The sequence below is a fragment of the Castanea sativa genome, chromosome 1 (assembly GCF_040712315.1).
Source record: "Castanea sativa cultivar Marrone di Chiusa Pesio chromosome 1, ASM4071231v1".
In the NCBI taxonomy this organism is placed as follows: domain Eukaryota; kingdom Viridiplantae; phylum Streptophyta; class Magnoliopsida; order Fagales; family Fagaceae; genus Castanea; species Castanea sativa.
The window spans coordinates 19,608,046-19,630,586 of record NC_134013.1 but is presented as its reverse complement, the minus strand read 5'-3'; the positions used below and the strand labels follow the sequence as shown (position 1 = coordinate 19,630,586).

General features: G+C 34.4%; 2 protein-coding genes across 3 annotated transcripts; both read right to left on the bottom strand.

The window, feature by feature from the left end:
• Positions 1-898: 898 nt before the first annotated feature.
• On the bottom strand, positions 899-4,386 carry LOC142622912 (U-box domain-containing protein 45-like). 2 transcript variants are annotated; one of them, XR_012841978.1, is made up of 3 exons: positions 3,671-4,364; positions 2,009-2,992; positions 899-1,166 (listed from the first exon to the last, which is right to left on the bottom strand). XR_012841978.1 is itself a non-coding variant. In XM_075796475.1 (2 exons), the coding sequence occupies exons 1-2, from the start codon at positions 4,225-4,227 to the stop codon at positions 2,062-2,064; spliced, it is 1,488 nt and encodes a 495-aa protein (XP_075652590.1). In that variant the 5' UTR covers positions 4,228-4,386; the 3' UTR covers positions 1,871-2,061. The 2 variants fall into 2 exon arrangements, 1 of the variants encoding a protein (XP_075652590.1); XM_075796475.1 differs by lacking the exon at positions 899-1,166 and having other exon boundaries at positions 1,871-2,992; positions 3,671-4,386.
• Positions 4,387-17,705: 13,319 nt separating this feature from the next.
• On the bottom strand, positions 17,706-22,295 carry LOC142612731 (stromal cell-derived factor 2-like protein). Its single transcript, XM_075784876.1, has 6 exons — positions 21,866-22,295; positions 21,087-21,227; positions 20,226-20,366; positions 18,498-18,547; positions 18,284-18,413; positions 17,706-18,102 (listed from the first exon to the last, which is right to left on the bottom strand). Exons 1-6 carry the CDS (start codon positions 21,971-21,973, stop codon positions 18,019-18,021), a joined length of 654 nt encoding a protein of 217 aa, XP_075640991.1. The 5' UTR covers positions 21,974-22,295; the 3' UTR covers positions 17,706-18,018.
• Positions 22,296-22,541: the final 246 nt, after the last annotated feature.

Here is a 22,541-nt window from a genome sequence, read left to right as displayed (position 1 = left end):
TATAATTACAAAATCCTGTGATATCTGGTGTTCTTAGCCGACAGGCTCAGAAATGGTATGATATCTGTAATATGTAACTACGTCACCAGTACACACTCATACAAAGTTATTGTGCATACCTACCGTCGTTGAAATTCTAGACCATATTACAAGCAGAGTACAAAATCAGGCGCCATCAGTGGCTGTACGGTCCAACTCTACATCAGTGGTGGACCACAATGGACAATTATGAAGCTAGATGAACTGTGTTTTGATCTACCCACATCTACGACCATACTTGGTAATAAAGTATATCAATAATTTGGTTGAGAATTGCAAGTAAATGCTTCCAGTAATTCTTATTGTCATTGAGAGAAATAAAGAGTAGACACGGTGCAAAACAGAGCACTCATAATTAGTACAGAACATAGTGCAATCCCATGGAGTTGCCTCTCTTACAAGTTCCAACATCTCTCCAACAATAAAATTATGAGGTCATAACCATGTCCTAGTCCATGGTGTATGTCCTCGATACGTATCAGATTAATGTCCATCGTTTTATTGCACGCATTAACAACTACATTGTATCTTAAATCCTTTGCTGGGGGTCATCTGTAAATCATACATTTAGAGAGACTAACTTTGTTGCCCTTAATATAGCTAAATGGACCATTTTGTGTAACTATGTGGCCCGGGTAGAATATCTATCTCATCCATCCCTGATTTTGCCTACAGAATTATTTGAGAAATGGAAGTTGCTCTCTTTCTTTTGAAATTTGCCATTTCATTTTTCTTTAATGAAATGCATTATTCAAAAAAATAATAAAACGTGAGATCCCTATACTATAGGAGTTGCGACCAAAATTAAAAACTTAAGGTTAGAAGTGACTGATTTTGCATTCTTCTACGCCAAGAGTCTCCAATCAAATTCCCTTCTTATTCATGTTTACAAATGGAGCAGATGGACCTTAAACAAATTTTCTAAGGTAAAAAACTTCATTCCCACAGAATATTTACAACAAAATCGACAACAAATCTCAAGTACATGGCAATGATAAGATTACAAAATGACTATACCCCACAAAACACCAAGTAATGTACATATACCTTGTGGGGACAAAATGTGACTTTTATTTGCATCGAACAGCTCACCACTCTAAACCAAAACAGCTTTACTCCATTAAGATCTGTAATTAGGTAGTAGAAAAATAGCTCATTAAACAAGGGCAAAGCAAAGCATTGACAATAGATAAGGTAATTAATAGCATTGCTAAATTAATGAAAGAAAACAGAGTTTTAACAGCCCATGTTCTCACTGCACCACCTATAAACAAATTCAATTCAACTCTGAAAATCCAAAGATTCCGGACGAAAAATTCAGAGCCAGAATTCAAAACCAACAGAGGAAAGATTCCCAAACGGAAAAAAGAATGTGAATGGTCTCCATCTCTAGGCATTAAGAAAATGACCGACACCTTCCCCACCAACACATTTATATATTCATGAATAGTTTAATAGAGAACCATATGGGCCAACAGCGTAGACATTATTGTACTAATGGTTTGAAAGTGATGCCTTGAATCTTATATAGAAACTCACAAAATTTGTGAATGACTGAAGCACCCTCGGATTTTCCACATTTGCTTACCATGCCATCCACATGTGACAAGGAAAGATCTATAGAAAGTGACTTCATAATTCATAAGGTTGTTGTCTGTGACCGGTATCTTGGCAGGTTTTAATATGCAGCTACCATAATTTGAAGCAATGACGCTTCTCTATCTCAAATTCAGTGTCACCCATATTCCTTTGTTTGTTTGGTGAAACAGTGTCACACTGTCACCCATTTCAAGCCAAAATAATTCACAGAACAAAATGTATTTCACCCAAATGAAAAATATTCTACTGCAATTATATTATGTGATAAACTTTTATGTAGATTTTGACAAGCAATGGCTACTATTTTAACTCACTATAACAAAGCTACAAAAAGACCAGAAGCCAATGAGGTTATGAAAAGAAAACTAACTTAGGATTTCTTCTCTTCAATCTCTAAATCTCTTCCTTGGCTTCTTCAATGCATCAAAATGGCAAGCTCTTTGAAGTCGAACTAGCTGTGAGGGACTTGAAATGATCTGATGGAACGAAATCTTGAGGCAAATTTGCCCTTTTAACAATTCTCCTCATGTTACTTTGCAAACTCTGTTGGACTAATTGCTTAACTGCTTTCTTCTCTTCACTCATCATATCTTCTGCCTCCTCCAAACACTCAATTGGACCCCCATTCGGGTTTGTAGAAGATGATGAAGACCCATAAATAGGAGCAGATACCGCCGCACCCAAATTCCCACCATAATTCTCTGAAACTTGCTTTCCTTTATCCACTCTCAAACAATCTAAGATCCTTGAAGCCCTCTTTTGGGCCAATGTGCTACCCAAAAGCGTTAATTCTAGCAAGGACGACGCAATTCCAGCCTCGATCATCGCTTGCCTATCACCATAGGCTTTGTGTGCCATCACCATCAAAATATATGATGCTTTTTCTTGGCAACCCGGTGAATCGTTCCAATTCAAAGCATCAATCAATACTGGAAATGAATCCGGGGCAACACTAATTGCCTTTCGACCTTCCGGGGTTGATACCAAATTGCTAAGAATTGCAAGGCATCTTTCACTTAATTCCATATCCCCGAGTGTTTTCAATAGAAGTGGGATCAAATCGGCTTCCAAAATGAATGGAACATTGCACGAGAAGATTGAGAGATTGTAGAGCGCTCGAAGGGCATCTTGCTTGGATTGGGGGCTACTTTGATGGTCTAAATCTTTAAGCGTTTTTACCAAGAATGGGATTGCACCCGATGATCCAATCACCGATTTGTTCAAATCCAATGCACTCAAGCCAAGGAAATTCGCCACTATAGCTTCGGACACTAATGGGTTCGGAGCATTTGGAGATTCTATAAGCTTTAGCATGTTGTGAACAGCACCAGCTTTCACAATGGCCGCTTTGTTCCTGCAAAATCACCAAAACAATTAGACCCCAACAAAAAAAAAAAAACTTGACTAATATATTAATTAAAGTGAATACTAAACAAAATAAATTCTAAAACAATAACAAGCAAACAATTAGGTAACAGTAATACAAGTTACACCTAACTTTTTAATACATTACTGTTCCAAAAAAAAAATTAGCACAAAAAGAAAAGGAAAGTGACTTCAACAAAAAAATGAGGAACTGTTATACTAGTTGCCTAAGCCCAAAAAGACATTAAAAAAAAAAAAAAAAAACTGAATTGGAAAAGGAAAATTAATAAAAGTTACATTTTAAAGAAACAAAAAAATAGACTCCTGCCAACTAAAAGTGGAATAAAATAAATTAAATTAAGCCCAAAACACCGATTTAAATAACGAAAACGACTTCTCCTTCACAAAAATACCACAAAATTAAACACACCATAGAGCGTTAATGCGCGAAAACGACCGAAACCGCCAACCGTGACTTTGAAAAAAATAAGAGATAGCCGATCAAAATTATATCCGTTTTGCCTAGCGCGTGCGATGATGGTAATTAATAATTATTATTATAAAATGTAATGATACATGGTTTTTTTTATTAAAAATAAATAAAAATAAAATTAGTATCGGATTCATAACCGAAACTTTGGGAACCGGAAAAAAGGAAAAAACTCACGCGTCGTTGCCGATTCCGAGATTGAGAAGCGCGTAGAGCGAAGCGATCTGAGATTCGGCGTCGTTTTCGTGATGATCGAGCATTCCGACGAGGGGAGGGATCGCTCCGAGCATGGCGAGAGTGGCTCTGGCTTCCGAGTCTTCCTTGGCGCGAAGCCTCACATTGCTGGCGGCGGCTTTTCGTTTCGCTGAATCCTCGCCTTGTAGTTCCTTTGCTACGAGCTTCAGCTCCTCCAGGGCCTCCACTTTCTTCTTCGTCTCCACGTCGGTGTCCGTCTCCGACGAGGAGTACTCCGCCATTTTGAGAAGATCGGAGAGCTTCTCCGACTTGGCCTTCTTCTGCTTCTCCGGCGGCTTCGAGGGTTTCGAGACCGATCTGTCTTCTGCGACGAAATCGCTCTTGGAGCGGTGGCGGGAACCGCCGCCGCCGCAGCTCATGGCGTTGAAGAGTTTGCGGCGGAATGCGGAGCCGGAGAACGAGGTCCATATACTGGAGTGGCTGCCGGTGGGGCTGTCGAGGACTAGAGATCCGACGACGTTTCTGTGACACTTCGCCATTCAGTCCGATGACGTGTCAGCCGAACTACATTGCACAGAGAGAGAGAGAGAGAAACAGTGTAGAGGAAATGAGTGTGAATGCTAAACTCTGATATCTATTTGTTTTGTTTTTCTATGATGAGAGAGAGAGAGATTGTGAGTTGTTGTTTGTTTTGTTGTATTTTAAACGAGTTACTTGGTGTACTATTTTATAGTGTTGATAAACAAAGAAGAAGAGTGAGTAAGTGGAGTGACGGTAAAGCCTTGTATGTTGTGTTCTTACTTGTGGGGATGTGTTTCCATATAAACAGCAACAACAATCAAATTTTGTTTGCTTTTCTTAAAAATAAACACTAAAAAAAAAATTATTGATAATTTTTTCCCAAGTTTAATTTATCCAACATTTTTTTTTCATTTGAGTGTCTGTTTAGATGATCTATTATTTTGTTTATTATGTAAACATACAATTATATATTAAAATATATGATATTATAAAAATATTGTAGATTCGTTTTCAAAAAAATATATATATTGTAAGTTCTTTTTTTAAGATGAAAATAAGCTCAATTAAATGGACCATACTAAAAAAATAATTTTCTAGAGGGAAGAGTTTTGGAGGTAATTATAGCATTATTTTTAACCAAATTTTTAAGTAGAAAATCATTTTTAGTTACCCACAATTTTTGAATACATCTTTCTATCCTACACTTCTTTCTCTAAACTTGTTGATCACTAATTTAAATAATTTTTTGCACAAATTTGAATAATGTTGAGGAGTCCAATGTGAGATTTATTTATTTATTTATTTATTTATTTATTGAGTCTTAGCTACAAACTACAATACTCTTTACTTTAGCTAAAAATATATTTATTAAAGAGTCAAATGCTAATATTTAACTCACTTATCTCATTTGTTATCTTCATAGGCATAACAAATAAAAAATAAAAAAGAAAGAGAAAACAAAACAATAAAAATATATAATGATGAGTTAATAATAATCAAACACATATACGTTATTAAGGAAAAACAATCCTAAAATAAAGGTGACCAGGTGAGGTGGGGGGAAAATAATAAAAAAAAGTAGAGTAAAAAGGGCTTTACAAAGAAAGACGAGCTTGCAAAAGAAGCCAAAGCCATGTCGTTGTATTACCTTGTTTTTCTTTTTTTGTGTGTTGAAGCATAGGGAAGTGTGTCAGTGTGATTTGTACTAGAGTGTATAGTACTGACACCATTACTGCACTCCTTTTCGATTCATCATTCATTCATTCTATGCCGTCCAGCTAATTTTGATACGTGTTAATCAAAGAAGCTTCGCGCGGGACCCAGGTGTTGCTCCATCAATAACAATAAGCCAATCTGTGGGGTCATCTAATAAGTCTGATTTGAGGGTGCATGAGAATACGGTAGACATGGGAGTAAAGTGTATAATACCCATATGGTTGGTTGGTGATCTAAAGAGTACATGGAAAAGTGTGCTCGTACTCTAACTTTAATGGAGATAGATGGGGTACCCAAGGAGCGTTTCTTCTTTTCTCTCTCTCTGTTTTGGCAAAGCTGAGTTCTTCCATGACAGAGAATCTTGTACATACTTTGACCTAATTTGTATATTTGTGAAAGGAAAATTCGAGTATAACAAACAACCGCACAACTTACCTTAAAGCATGACAAGTTATGACGTATGAGTAGTTAAAAAAAATGATGAATTTATGTAAATTTAGAATTCTACTACTCATAATTTGCTACGTTATGAATTGTGGCAAAAGTTGTGTGATGGTTTGTAATTCTAGTATTGCTCATTTGTTAATGTGTGATAAGATTACATCCCTTATACGTGAGATGGTCAGGCTATCACCGGTACTTACAAAATTAATCTAATCACCACTTGACGCGTGCGCTAATTGTGGTAAAATATGTATAAGCATGTATGTCTCTAGACTTCTTAGAGAGAAGTTTTCATCTCATGTTTTAGCAGTAACACGCTATGGATATGGAATTATAAATATAGAGTCAATCCTGAACATGTGTCCAAATTGGGTAGTATTGGATTAAATCATCCGAGCCAAATCCCTACTATTTATACCATTATCACAAAATTATGTAAAATCTAATTTAATTTTGTTCACAATAAATGATTTCATGGAGGGGTTATATGCTATATTATAGAGTATTTGGTTGATTTAATAATCATTTAGAAATCTAAGGTGCAACCCTAATTTTATAATTGAATTATGGTTAATGGTAACTTTGAGTTTGTCATGAGATGACAGAAGGCCTAAGGCACATTGAAGCTAATGCTTTTATTTTCCTTCGGTCCCACCTCAAGCCATATTCTAAAAGCCCACATGGGTTGGCCCAATAACTAATCCTAGCACTACACCTAAAAAAGGATTAGTGAGTTAAGAAAACCGAAACATCTCATTTTATATACATCTAAGAGAGCATAAAAGTTCTCCCCCTCTAAACACAACTAATTCAAGAGAGAATAAAATAAAAGGGGGCATATTTTGTAGTAAAATATTTTACATGTAAAACCCCAGCTACACACAAACCTAGATTAGAAACTCAACCACCCATTAACTCATATCAACACTGCGTCACGATGGGTGGTAGATCAACAAAGGAGTAACAACCAAAAACTCAGCCACAGGAGAGATTGGTGAGATCAGAGCAACCACCAAAACCCAAGATCGTCGCTCATTAGTTGGATCCCAAGGGATTGTGCAAGAGAGAAGAGAAGAGAGAGCAAAGAGGTTTGTGCGAGGAAGAGATAGTTGGTATCGTCGACAATGGTGCATGGTGTTGATGGACGATGGGTGATCTCATGTGGAGATGGGAGAGGGAGAGCTGAGATGATATGTGGGAGAGAGCTAAAATGTGTAAAATGTTTTATGCTTAATTCAAGCGTAAACCATTTTATGTGTTGTTGACTCAGACTGCGTTTGTTTTGGCTGAAAATGATTTCAAGAAATCATTTTAAACCGGTTTATGTGTTTGGTAAGCAAAGAAAATTGGTTCAAACGGAAATCAATTTCTGCGTTGATTGTAAAATAACCCTCCCAAGCCAAAAATGAATGTCAGTTTCTATTTTACCTTCAAATGAATTCTAAGACTTAGAGAGAGAGAGAGAGAGAGAGAGAGAGAGAGAGAGAGAGAGAGAGAGAGAGAGAGAGAGAGAGAGAGAGAGAGAGAGAGAGAGAGCAAGAAGAGAGAGCACAGGTGGCCGGCCAGCCCAGATCGTGCCGCCCCCACCGCCCAGATCACGCATTGGCCAAGCTTTTTTTTTTCTCTCTCTCTTCTTCCTCAACTCTTCTTCTCCCTCTTGCTCAACATCGTCGATCTGGCCATCACCGACCACCAGCCCACTCCTCACAAACATCACACACTTGAAAATCTCAGCCCACCCCTCCCTCATCACCGATCCACAAACACCCAAGATCCACCTCTCCGATCGCCAGCCATGCACCGACGAGTATAGGTTGAGCTCTGATCTTGACAACCGACCACAGGCCATGCTCTAACGTCACTGCCATCTAGATCGGAGCCTTGCATCTCGTTCTCGTTGCCACCGCTGAAGACCGATCTCTTATTCCCGATCTATCTCTCTTTCCCTCAATCTGTCAATCTTTCTCTCTTTGATCTCTGATTTTTTTTGTTTTTTTGTTGTGGTGGTGTGGGTGGTGGTGTTTTAGTGGTTCTTGTGTTGTGTGGTGCTAGTGTGTGGGTGGTGGTGAATTTTCTTATATAAAATTTGTTTGGAAGCTGAGAAAATGGCTGAGAAAATGTGAGAAATTAGTAGAAAATTTGCATTTTCAAAATGTTACCAAACACATGAAATTATTTTTTAAAATGCAACCAAACACTAAAAATTGTTTTCCTTTCCTTAAAATATTTTCACCTAAAATTATTTTACATTCAAAAAATATTTTACGCTAAAACAAATACCGCCTTAGTTTTACAATTTGACACTTTGACCGTAAAATATATTACCGTTAACTATTTTTACAACAAAACAAACATGAAAAATGCATAAAATATTTTTACAGTGAAACAAAAAGAACGGTTGTTAATCCCAATTATATTTTTTCCCAAGAGTTTTATAACTAGGACTTTATTATCACTTGTTGTAGGAGTTCCTTGTCAAAACTCAAAAGCTAAAACTCAAAAGCTTAAATAGTAAAAACATTTTTGCTACACAAACTACTTTCTATAACGTGCACGGTGCATCTGAACTTTAACTCAATAAGCAAAGCCAAAGCTTTCTTAGCACAAGCATTCGCCTCTTTTGGAGTTTGGGTTCTACTGAACAGTTTTGAAATCATTAATTATCATTCTAATTTTACACCAGTTGGTGCTAATGATTGGTCATACGTGATCGAAGTTGCTTATAAAATATTTGTGACCCAAAAAAAAATTCCAAAATTTCTCGTGACTCTCATGACCAAACTAAAGCTGTTATTTATTTTTGTCTTTAGGTGATAATTGGCAAGCAATAATGGTGTTTAAAAATGAAACAATCTAATCCATCAATCTGTACTCCTTTTTGAATTTTCTCAAAGAAAACAACGAGTGTGATATTAATGTCAACAAGCAATCACATAATATGGGATTAAGACGTGAAAACAGTAGATAAGCACGTGATAAGATATGTCAACAAATAAATAAATATGTGTACAAACTAGTACAAATTTAAGGAAGCATCACAGAAATTCATTTTTACTTTATATTTTCTGCAGTAGTCTCAGATAGTTGTATTGAATATGATACATTCTCTTTTGGAAAAAGAACAAGGGCCGGGAAGCAGGTAGATGGGGATTTTGATTATGTTAGTTGTTATTATTGTTTGTGGTTGTCCCATTCTTAGGGCAGGTAAAGTCAATTAAAAGTATTAAAGTACATGATTAAATTCTCCGTTGGCTCTTTATATGTTGAAATATTGTCTTTTTTTTTTTTTTTTGAGTTCAAATATGTCTCTTGAGACATGCTAACTATGAATTTCAATTTTGGAACAAATGACCAATGATGATGTATCTGTAACGTGTACTTTGGGATATTAGGAATTTGGGAGAAAGCAGACACCATGGTTAGTTTTTTTTTTTTTTTTTTGAATAAAAAAAGGTATATATATATTTTAAATTTCTCTTGAAGTTGGAGTAAATCAGGCATTCCACAAGGTGATTCTAGGGTGATTATGAAAGCATTGACGAAGCCAAAAACTTCATTGGCTTGGTACTTTGATCCAAGATGCCAAGACTACATAGTTATGGATTTCATTCTGCTCCTCCAAAACGGCAAAAATTTTCCATTTCAATTAGTTAACTAGTATAAATCATCCCGCTATTCTATCTTATTCTAAATTCTAGCCCATTCTGCTCAATTCCACCCGTTTCGGTCCATTCGACTAAATTTCATCTGGTATGGTAATTTTGGCCGATATGTGAATGAATCATTTTTTTTTCTTAACCTTTTTTTTAATTACTTCTCTCACATATAACATTTTATTATTATTTTTCTTTAGCAATGTGTTTTTCTTTTTTCTTTTCTCGCACATGACATGTTTTTCTTTCTTCATTAATATTTTTTTTTTCTTTACTTATATATGACATTTTATATATTTATTTTGTGTAATGATGATATTAATAATGTGCATTATTTGATTTTGAATTAATAATTTGATATGGTATAATGTCATATGACCTAGACTTATGTATATAAAATTTGTTTATATATCGAAATAATCTGTTTAAATGGACAAATCAAAATGGTGTTCGAAACGGTATTTAGAATCAAGGACGGAACTACCTTGGGGTTGAGAAAAATTCCCTAGTATATATATTAGCATAAAAAATATATTTTTGGCTCTAAAATTAATATACTTGGCCCCCCTCTCCCAAACAATTTACAAGCTAACCCATGAAACCAAAAATGAAAAAAATTATCAATGCATCTCTTGTTTGGTTGTCCCAAGAATATTATGAAAAATATTTAGCTAAACATTTGGACAATTTACAAATCCGAACAATAAATAAAATCTACAAAACAATTCACATATTCAGATAATAAAAAAAAATCTTTGGACATGGTCTAAGTAAAAAAATTATAAATCCTAGCAAAAAAAAATCACAAAAGCCCAATAATTTTTACCCAATTTCTACCTCTCATTTGAGAGCTATTAGTCCCTCTCAAATAACTCCACTCCATAGTCATAGAGACAACTCCTAAGCTACTAATCACTCCATCCACACACCAATTAGTGTCACCAACAACTTGGATCAATTGGTGTCTTTAAATTAATCCATAAAAAAATTTATTTTGTTAAAGAGCTACGGCTCTTTAACACAACTCACGGATTTTGTTTTTTTAATGATAGAATTTTATTAATTTTTAATGTTTTATTAACTTTGGGACACTTTTGGTATGCATGCATAAATGTAATACACGTGTGAAACAACAACAATCTACCATTTTGTGCCTTACCTAAACTGCCACTAAAGCATGTGTGTGATTAGTTTATTGGTAATAAATTTTGTACCTTAACTAAATTAATGTAGTGATGGAAAAGCTTTATTATTTACATAGTTGAAAACTCAAAAATACCGTTCATTATCATGTGATTGTTTAACAAATCTCTTTTTGTTTTCTTTTTTTACTACTTTTTCAAAATGGAAATTTTTAAAGGAAAAGATCTCACATCTTTATGGGACCTCATCCTTAACCAAGTAATTATTAAAATAAAATAAAAAATCTTTAACCAAGACACCAATAATTGTCTCACCATTTTTTTCGCTTAATATTAGTGCATGATATTGATTAACCATTATTTTAGTTGTTTTATTAAAGTAATACTAGACATGTATTTGAACTTTTAACTATAGTTTTTGTATTTTTTTTTTTTTTAGAATCTTTTATATATAACATTATGAAGTTATTAGGTATAGAATTATGTGAAAAGAATAAATAGATTTTTTAAAAAATTATAATGTGGATAGAATAAAGAATTGGTCTAACCTCAATCAGACCTTGAAAATATCAAGACATATCAATTGACTTACAAAACTTTTGATTATAAATATCTATTATTGATTTTTTTAAATAAATAAAAAATAATTAATGCTAATAATGCATAGCTATCAACCTCTAATATTAATATTCCAACTTTTTAAAATTTTCAAATAAAGAACTTTGGCCTCCTTAAGTTTGAATCCTGGTTTCGTCCTTATTAAGAATAATCCCAAGATTATTTAAAAATCATTTAGATGGTTGAATTGTACCTATGCTAGACATAATGGGAACAAAGAAGCTCATAATTTGGCTAGACATGCAATAAATATCCTTGATTTTCTTTTGTGAGCATGGTTAGGGTTTTTAATTTTTTTTTGTTGGTTCAGTTAAAATATATAAGAGCCCATATATCTCCAAACCGGAACCCATGTGCTAGATGGATTTACCTTTTATTTATTTATTATTATATATAAAAAACAGACAGCATGGTTAGTGTTCTTTAGCGCAATGAAGAAAGTAGAAGGAAGCAGAATTTTTTTAAACACAAATGTGGAACTGATTCTTTGAGCCATAACGTTAACGGCAACAATAATTTTTGTATAATATCAGAGCAGATTGCAGCCCGTTTACAGGGTTTCGTATATTTATTATGAGATACAACCCATGTTTGTTGGTGTCAGTAAATGTTTCCTTATTAGCAAAAGGAAGTTGAATTTTCACGCCTACTGTAGAATTGAAGGTGTTTATTTTTTTCACTCGATAAGAAGGACCATGGCCATGTTTCTTGGTCTCACCTTCGTTATAATTTCAGTTTAGTTTACATTATCTATAGTGATGGTGTTTTGCTCTAACTTAAAAAACTAACTTTTTTTATTATTTAATTTATTTTTGCTATTATTTATAGGTCTCACTTTTTGGTACTATTTATGGATCTCATTGTACTGTTTCAGCAAATTTTTACCTTTATCTACAGTATTTTTAGCATAAAATTTTCAGTTTCAGCAAAATAAGTGAATACCAAACAGACATTCAAAAATGTAAATTTTAGCTTCATCCAAGTTTCAAATGTCCACTTTTGTCAGGAAACTTGTAACCTTCTATTCCAAATATAATGTAAATGTAATTTATAATGAATGTTATTATCAAAATAAACAATTACAAGAGATAGTGGTAGAAACAAGCATTTACAAGGAAAGAAGCAAGAATGCAAGATTAGATAGTTGGAGAAGTAAAGAAGAATATAAAGTTAAAAAATTAAGCTCTGAATTACAAATGAAGAGAAGCAGACCTTTTATAGGTAGAAATAAGCATTATTTGAATAATGGGGAACAGCAAGAAGCATGGAAGAATATATATAGTTGGGGAAGTAAGGAAGAATATAAAGTTAAAAAATTAAGCTCTAAATTTCAAATGAAGAGAAGCAGGCCTTTTATAGGTAGAAACAAGCATTATTTGAATAGTGGGAAACAACAGGAATCATGGATATATATATATATATATATAGAGAGAGAGAGAGAGTTTCAAGTTACACCTTGTATAACTCCATGAGAATTACACCTTTTTTAAGCCATAGATTTTTAAGAGATCTAACGGCTGAAAAAACATAATTAAATATAAATATTTTCCATCTTATTACCTAATTAATACTAGGATTTGTTTCCTCTCACCTTATTTATTGCTTTCCACGTTATTAGAGGGCACTACCATTTTCAATAACCTACAAACCTTACATCTACTAGCAGCCCACCAGAGTCAACCTCCCACATCTCTGCAAAGAAGCTTTTTTTTTTTTTTTTGAGTTAAATCTCGGCAAATAAGCTATTGAACGGTACACTAGAAAGTGCCATTAAAAATAAAAATAAAAACTTTGATTTAAAGACCTTATCAAAGTGATTTATATTTAGTATTTACCATATATATATATATGTATTGTCACTAATGAGTTCTATTCTATATAAATTAAATTACAAAGTGATAAACACTAAATAAATACAAGTTCAAATCAAATATAAATATCTTGACTCCCAGAGATAAATACTAGGATATTAATATTTGATTTGAGTATTATATATTATCTAATTGCTTTCTTTATATTTCAAGATAAATATCCTAGTATTTATCTCTGGAAGTTAGCATAATACGCTTATTATATTATCAAATCTAGGATATTTATATTATCTTTGGGATATTTATATACTCTTATCCTAGTATTTATCAAAGTGACTAACTCCCAGAGATAATATACATATCCTAGATTTATTTAGTATTTATCACTTTGTAATTTAATTTATATAGAATAGAACTCATTAGTAACAATATATATACAGTAAATACTAAATACATATCACTTTGGTAAGGTCTTGAAATCAAAGTTTTTTTTTTTTTTTTAATGACACTTTCTAGTGTACTGTTATAGCTTATTTGCAGAGATTTAACTCCAAAAAAAAAAAAAAACTTCTTTGCGGAGATGTGGGAGGTTGACTATGGTGGGCTGCTAGTATATGTAAGATTTGCAGGTTATTGAAAATGAGAGTGCCCTCTAATCATGTGGAAAGCAATAAATAAGGCGAGAGAAAACAAAACCTAGTATTAATTAGGTAATAAGGTGGAAAGTATTAACATTTAATAATGTTTTTTTAACCGTTAAATTTCTTAAATCTATGACTTAAAAAATGTGTAACTCTACAAGAGTTACACCAGGTGTAACTTGAACCATCTCATATATATATCGGCGTAAATACACTTTTAGTCTCTACATTTTTACTTTTTTCCGTTTTAGTCCATACATTTTATTTTTACCACTTTTAGTCTCTAAACCAATTAACGCGGGACATTTTAGTCCTTGAAACTTCATTCCGTCACCAAACTAACGGGAAAACTAACGGATCAATAAAATAATAATAAAAAATCACTGTAGCACTGACACATCAGCATATAAATTTAAAAAATTAATTTATTAATTTTAACTAAATAAAAAATAAATAAAAACAGAATTAAAAATCAAAAATCAAATGAATTATGATTTAAAGATTAAGAGGAGAGATTTGGTTCATAGGGTTTGATTTTTTTCTCACCGTGAGTTGGTTCTCCCTTTGTTAGCTCCGCTCATCACCGTCGGAGGTCGATTCTCCAGCCTCCAGCGGTGCGGTTCCTGGACTTGGTTCAATGCGGTGCATCGGTAGATCGACGTCCATAGCCAGTAAGCCACAGAGTGACACCCACAACCACAGATCGACACCCTCAAATCCAAAAAAGGCAAATCAACACCCACAATCATATATCCAAATATCTAAACCCACAAATTGAAACCCAATAACCCACAAAGATCAAAACCCATTAAACACAGAAAACTTAGCTGAGATTGAAGCTTATTAGTGTTGGGTATCAAAGATCCGAGTTTGAGGAGAGAGAAGAGATCGATGGCGACAGCGGTTAGGGTTTGGTGAGAGAAGGGATCGGTTCGGTCTTGCTATAGTTTTTGTATTTTGTCTCTAACGACTTCACCGCACCAGCGTCGGAGCAAGTCCCGATCTCCGCTTGCAGTGTTCAGCTTCATTTGTTGGTATCCGATCCGATCTTTATCAACGATTCATTTTCTCTCTCTCACAATTCAACCTATCTAGATTTTTTGTATTTGTTTCCCAAGAAGATTTATGGGTTTGAAGGTTAAGGTTTACTTTGTTGGAGATCGATTTGGTTGTTGGGTTTATGGGTTTGGTTGTTTTATTGGAGATTTGGGTTTGGTTCTTTGTTGGAGATTGATTTTGTAGGAAATCCGTATTTTTGTGATTGTTGGGTTTTGTTCTCATTTGAAGATTGCTGCGTGTTTTGCATGTTTGGTTGCTAAGAAAATGCAAGAAGGGAAACAAAAATATTGATTTTTTAAATTTCTTGGCAAGGTTTGCTAGAAAGAAAATGAAGAACATGATTAACGGGGAAGAACACATGTTCTAGATTCTTCATGTTCTTCCCAAAAAAAAGAGAAAAAAAATTAATTTAATTTTTTCTTTTCTTTTTTTAAAAATACAAAGGTTAGAAATTTTATTATTATTTAATTGATCCGTCAGTTTTCCCATTAGTTTGGTGACAGAATGGTACTTCAAGGACTAAAATGTCCCACGTTAATTGGTTTAGGGACTAAAAGTGGTAAAAATAAAATGTATGGACTAAAATGGAAAAAAGTCAAAATGTAGGGACTAAAAGTGTATTTACGCCTATATATATATAGAGTTGTGTTCAAATTACGCTTGGTGTAACTTTAAGTAATGTTACACCATCCAATAACTTGTTAATGAATTTATATTTTGAAAATTCTACCATTGGATTACATGCTCTATATGTTTTAAACATGCATGCCAATTTTCTTACCAATCAGATGTTATTTACCATTCAATCCATAAACTCATCTTTTATGCATTATTTTAAACTACAAAAACTCGAATTTATACAATTGATAGATGACATGACTATTATTCTTTGATCACCTTGAAATTTTGCAAGAATGGAGAATATACAAAGATAATGTAATCCAACAATCAATTTGTCAAAATTTGCATCCAATTAAAAAATATTAATTGGTGTAACATTGCTTAGAGTTACACCAGGTGTAACTTGAACCTAACTCATTATATATATATTTCAAATCAAAGTTTTCACAACATTTTTAAAAAAATTCTTAAAACGTTATATGATTGTCTCCTTATTAATTATGTCAATACCATTTTTTAGGTACATAATTAGGCAAGTGTCACCCAACCATCTCTCACTTAATATTGGATCTTGTATAATGAGTATATGCAAACATTAATTTTATAAGTATTTAGAGTTGACATGTATGAATTCCACATTTAAAAGGACGTTTGCATACATATGTAGCATAAGATATTTTTTACTCATAGTCAATTGTGTACATTTGTTTTTACTATTTTTATGGCAAAAAATCACCCATTGTATATGTAATATCCCAAATTGTGTTGATTTGATTAGATTGAAAAAAATTGTATTGTGAGTCCTATACCAACTATTTTTTAGGTGAATCTTGAGTACAAGCGATTATAGAGTCCCAATTGCAACTTAATAAATTATTTTGGTATATAATCGAAAATCTAATTAGTCTCAATTGTTAAACTACTAATTTGGTCTTAGAATTACTAAGCCAACTTCAATTAATGCATTTTGTCATTCAAACTTAAGGTTTCAAATTCTATCGATCGTTATAACAAGTTAGAATTTGCAAGACAGAGGGTAAGTGCCTTCTGTCATTCAAACTAAGGTTTCAAATTCAAATGATCCTTATCACAAGTTAGGGCTTGTAAAAGCATCAGTATCTCGAAATTCCAATTCTACTCTATTTTACCGTCTAAAAAAGCTACTTTATCATTATACCATACCATTTTACAATACCTTCAGCATATCAAAACTCTATTATTTTACCATTTTATTAAAATATTAATTTTTAAGTCCAAAAGCAAACATAAAAAACATTTTTTGGTTTGATTGTGCTCCGATTTGTGCTCACTTCCTCTCTCTCTCTCCTGTCTCACTTCTCTGTTACTTATCTGGGTTTGATTGTGCTTCGGTTGTGGATCGTGAATTCGTGATATAGGTTTTGTTGGTTGTGAACTGGTGGGTTTTTGTTGATTGTTGTGCTTTGGTGGGTTTTTGTTGGTTGTGCTTCAGCGGTGGGTTTTTGTTGGTTATGGGGGTCAGATTTGTGGGTTTGGCCATGCTCGATGGCGTCGCCGTCAGTTTGGCCGGGGGTTGTGGGTGTCACTGTCGGTGTGGCCATGGGCCATGGGTCGTGGTTGTGGTGCTGGGTTTTTTTGCTTGGGTTGTTGGGTAGCGATGGTGGTTCGGTGTCTGATGTGTGGTGTTGGGTTGGCTGTGCTGTAGGTTGTAGCCTGGTGAAGCTTCAACGATGGAGAGACAAAGATGAGAGAGACAGAAATAAAATATTAATATTTTCTTTTGCAATTGTGCTACAGTACAATTTTACATGTAGAATTGCACTGTAGCAGTATTTCAAAAAAATTTGCAATAATTGAGTTTTGCATTCCCAGATGTTGAGCACTTTGGAGCTTGAAATGCCAAATTCTCCTTACATTTGGCATTTGCAATCCCAAGTGCTGATGCTCTAAGGCATACGATTAAATCAGATTTAGTCTATTTGGTATAATAAAAGTGAAAAATTAACGAATGGCTGAGGGCGTTGGTTTAAAAAAATTTATAGAAACTTTTTATGAGAAAAGAAAGAATTGATTTTTTTGACAATTTTTTTATATTACCCATAAAAGTTATATCAAGACTTTCCTAAAATTGTCCGTGAACAAATGCCCTAAGGGCACCATGGATCCATAATAAAAATACTTATCACCTAATTAACCCGTTATACTGGGCAAGGCAGCAGCTAATAACCCATGTTGGGGTCACCAAGGGTGGACTGAAAGCTGCCAATGTGCACCAAATTTTAAGCTGAAAGGAAAGGGTAAAGAGTGAAGACTGAAGAGTAATCCATTGGGCCCGTTAACACCCTCTCTACACTCATAAAAGGTACAAGGAAAGTAAAGTCCACAGTAGGTGATACGGTTACCTTTTACATCTTTTGCAGAGATATAAAAGTCCCCACAAAATGCAATAATAACAAATATCATAGGAACATTAAACTATTATTAAGACATAACATGTATCTTCTTTGGTTTAATCAACAATCTACAGCAGCTTTCACGATAACAGGTACCAGCCACCACCAAATCCAAAACCCATGTACCTGTTTTTACTAATTAATAATGCACGGTGAAGAGACTAAAGTTCTACTACTTGCTTTCTGTAATTGGAAGGTATGCGCCTTCCGCTGCTAACCAGACATTGTCGGCACGCTTTTCTCGGACACCACAGACCTGTACAGGCACATGGATTGTCAATGGATAAAATTCAATTGAATAGCATAGTTCGAGAATTGTAAATGAGTATATGAACCCTGAGCAATAACGGAAACAACAAATCTTTTAAGCTAACAAAATCATTCTGATTACTATTAATTGCCCAAAAAAGAAGAAGGAAGCAATTCCCTGTTCTCACCTCTTGCTGTCCTCCAGCAATGCGGGAGTATTTCTTGTCATGACTATGAAGGTAGCCACCAGTGTCCACATGTTGAAGCCGAATCCTTTGATCCTGCTTCCAAATCTTCCCACTCCCTTCAATTGTCAGCCTATGAAATATGCCACCAATATGGATCATCATTCATAAAGAAAATTCAGTCAGGTATGTTCATAAAAATCATTCTGGGTCTCACCTCCAATAATCACCAGTGTCAGATTCAGATTCTCCCCCGAAACAGCTCACCTACACTCAGCAGTACAACTTACATTAACAAATCTGAAAGTCATACATTTCAGATTCAAATGACAGCTTCTCTCTATGTAAGAACAAGGTGGATGGTGAAGTTGTGGAATCAAGTTCCATCGGGAGTCCATTGTAATATACCAATTAAAAAAAAATGCAATTCAGTTTCAATAGTTATACCAGGCCAATAAGCGTTATCATTATGTTTTGAGGCAAAAGTTGAATCTCAGAATGTGCAGAGCCGTGATTAGTGCTTACATTAATCAAACAGTAATTTATAGAAAATCACTTTGAAATGAATTCTCCAACTAAAAGCTGTTCAATAAAGTCCAGGAACACAAAATTTTCACAACTTTTTTCAGAATTTTGATGACATGGCCTATTGTGATTGGTGCATAAGATAAGTAGTGCTAGTGATGGACCTAGGTGAAAGTAATGTTGCACCAATTATAACAAACCATGTCAATAGTTGGGAAAAAATTTGTGAAAAATGTTATGTTCCTAGCGTTACTCAAACTGATTTGGCAAGTAATAATATCTAGAAACTCACTTCAAGACAAAATATCACTTGGCTAAAATAATAAAAGACGGCTATATTTAGAGAAGAAATTTCTCAAAGAACAACCCAAGAATATCCAACAAGAAGATACATACAAAAAATAAATGAATATCCAACAAGAAGATGAAAATGACCAGGGGAACACGCTAAAATTGTAAGCACAGCCATGAGAAGGCAAATGAGTTGACAAAATAATTTGCAATATAAACTAACAGTCCATGAAGAAATTATATATTCCTAACTTGCAACCATGGATAAGAACCAAGAAAATCCTTGTTATCTGACATATGGAACCCAGTCCGGAAATAGGCAATTTGCAAGAACTGAACCAGGAGAAAGCATCCTAAACAAATGTAAGATAGAATGAAGGTGCCTTGATTCAAGGGTAGAGACCAAGTTGAGAGGCATAAAGCAGGAAGGATTGTTTAGAGTTTCAATAACTCATTCCAGTACAGGATGCTATGCCACAAACTGTATGACTTATTTGGCAGCATCAGCTCTTTCTAATGACAATTGGAAAGTCTAAAGCATTCAAGAAACACAGCTGAGGAGCAATATGCTCAAAAATTGTGTATAACTGAAACAAGGAAGTTGAGTTACCAATTAAAGGGTTATAAATTTTTTAACAATGCCTGCATGGGGCAGCTAGAGCAATGGATTAGGAGATTTTTCCACATCACCATAATTTTGATTATGCAAAGAGAATACTGAATTTCAATTAGAAATTTAGGTTTTATACAAAAGGAGTAGAACAACTGCACAAACAAATAGGGTTTGAGGAAAGTTGTGCATATATCTAAGAAAGTAATACTTTGTGAAAAATTTTCACCTTCCATTTTTACCTAAAGTCTACATTCAGGTGCATGCCACTCGAACCTTTCTTCTCCACTCTGCCTCCCCCCCCACCATTTTTCTGCTAGACACTTTAGATTTCTTTTTCTTTTTCTTTTTTATCGGTTTAGACACTTTAGATTTCAATAATCAGACGTAAAACCAATTAAGGTTCAGTACACTGTTCAATTTAAAACCATATAAAGAAATCCAAAGTCAAATTACATATGATTTCTGCATTAAGTAAGGCTATAAATGCATGACAAACAATAAAGGGGCAATACAAACCTCTAGGTTGCCAGATATTGGAGATGCATGCAAATGGCTGTGCAGCCATTTTCTGGTCCTCATGTGTTGCAACCTGATGATTGTCCCACTTTTGATGGTGTCACCTTGTTTGGCAGATGTTCCAGGCTCAGGTCTAACAATCTGCATATAAAAAAAAAATTAATGTCCAAATTCTTAACCTTACCCTGGCACATATAATAAGGGAAACTTTATTGCTCATGTATGTCAGACAACACTTACCCAACCAACAGTTTTTCACCTTCACTGATATTTAGTCACAGATACCTATCTACCCAAACTTAATCACATATATCTATATACTCTTTGTTGCAACAGATTCAGCTCAAAAATGCAAAACAAAGCTTTCTTAGTTGTACGTATGAGGAAAAAGATATGTGGTGAAGGATTAATATCAGCCCATGTACGCACTTCTGGTGTCAAATAATCTTATACAGTTTTTTATGTCATATAATTTTCTAGGGCCACCAACCTAGACCCTATATAATCTACAAATTGTTTGGTTTAAAATTTTAATAGTTTTTCAAAAAAACACAATATAATATCCTTTAAACCCAGGTAGTATAATCAATAGATTTTCCTGTGAGAATGGTTAAATTAAAGGTTTTTTTTATGACTTAGAAGAACTTTACTTAGATTAGTTGCACATCGCAAAGCATATTGTACAACAATCCATCGTAAATCAAACTCCTATGGGCAATTAACCCCACTTGCCAAGACCAGTTACCAGGTAATCCAAGGGCTTTTCAACCCTGATGGGCTAAGCAGTTAGCAATTAAATTAATGATGCAAAAATTAAAGGGAATGAAAATACAGAGAGAGGGAGAGAGAGAGAGGTGATACCCAGTAGCTATTGGCATCATCAACATTGGGAAATCCAGTAACTGATTGTTGGCCGCTACCAGAACCGTAGGGCACATCATGAGAATGCAGCCGAAACTTGGACCTCTCATGCATCAGCTTAAGAACTGATCCATAAGTAATCTGCCCAATCAAAATAAAAAACTCTCAGTGCAAAACTATTTGAATTGGCTTCCTTTCAGTGGAGATACTTGTACTCGTTAGATAGGTTTATTTGTTTCCGTGGATCATTTATAAGTTATAACAACAACTCAAAGTATTAAACCATTTTCTTATAAGCACAAATCTAATAGTTTATAAAAACAACACAAAATAGCTGGATCATTTATAACAACATAAATTCTGGTACTTGCTAGGTTTTATTTGTTTCCATGGATCATTTATAACAACACAATGAATTTGAACCTTTTTTTTTCTCATAAGCACATTACATGTTAAACAATCAATTTGAACTTTGTTTGCTAAAATTTTCTATCATCAAAAACAGAAAAACGCTTTAAAATTTTCAAAAAATTACAAATTAATAACTCATTCTCTCAAAACACCCAAACAAAAATGAGGAAACAAGCTAATTTTGATAATTCAAATCACAGAAACCGAATTTCGAATGAACTGTCAATTCCTTTATCATTTCCTTTCTTGTTAACCAAACAGAGGCTTTATAATTCGTTTCCTTTCCCACACTTTCCCAGCAACCAAACAAAACGATGCGAGCAATTTTCATATATAAATTAAAAAGGGATGGGAAACACAGATCGAACCTCGACGCCTTCAGAGGAAGAAGAGGCGGTGGCGTAGGAGGCATATCCGTCCTCAGAATCGAGGCCGAGGAAGAGGAAAAGAGCGAGAGCGAAGAATCCGAGAGCCATTAGGAAGAGTAATCCAATGAACCAGGTCTGCTGCCAGAAAGGGTAATCGACCTCAGACTGCGACGACGCCCTTCGTATGGCTTCCGAAGAAGAAGTAGTAGCGGAAGATGAAGAAGAGGCGGCCTTTCTTCGCGTGGGACCTGAGGAAGCCACGGTTCGTTTCGACGAACTATCCCGAGCGAGCGCTCTCTCTCTCTCTCTCTCTCTCTCTCTCTCTTGCTTTTTGGGGAAATGTAATGTAATGTTATGCGGTGTGATCTGTGGAGATTTTTGGGTCGTTCTTTCTTTTCTGTTTCCACGAGAGGAGTGGGTTGAAGAAGAGCTTTTGGAGCATTGACTGGGAGAAGGAACTTCAGGGACACGTTCAGTGACGTGCTTTTTGCGAATGGGGAGCCTACACGTGTATTTTTTGATGACGTGGAGGAAAGTGATTGCACGTATCTGTAATATAAGGGCGAGTGAATCGAAAGGCCTGCCTCTTTCTTTACTCCAGCAACCATGGAAATTTTGGTCCACGAGAAATTATTATTATAATAAAGTATCCGTTTGAATAGCAACTTATTTTGCC

Bases quoted from the DNA above. Each gene is read 5' to 3' on its own strand.
- LOC142622912 (XM_075796475.1), bottom strand. From the start codon at position 4,227: ATGGCGAAGTGTCACAGAAACGTCGTCGGATCTCTAGTCCTCGACAGC. The intron at 2,993-3,670 runs GTGAGTTTTTTC...GTGATTTTGCAG, and splicing joins CTCGGAATCGGCAACGACGC to GAACAAAGCGGCCATTGTGA.
- LOC142612731 (XM_075784876.1), bottom strand. From the start codon at position 21,973: ATGGCTCTCGGATTCTTCGCTCTCGCTCTTTTCCTCTTCCTCGGCCTC. The intron at 20,367-21,086 runs GTATCACCTCTC...TTTTATATGCAG, and splicing joins ATGATGCCAATAGCTACTGG to ATTGTTAGACCTGAGCCTGG. The intron at 18,548-20,225 runs GTTTGTATTGCC...TGCTGAGTGTAG, and splicing joins CAATATCTGGCAACCTAGAG to GTGAGCTGTTTCGGGGGAGA.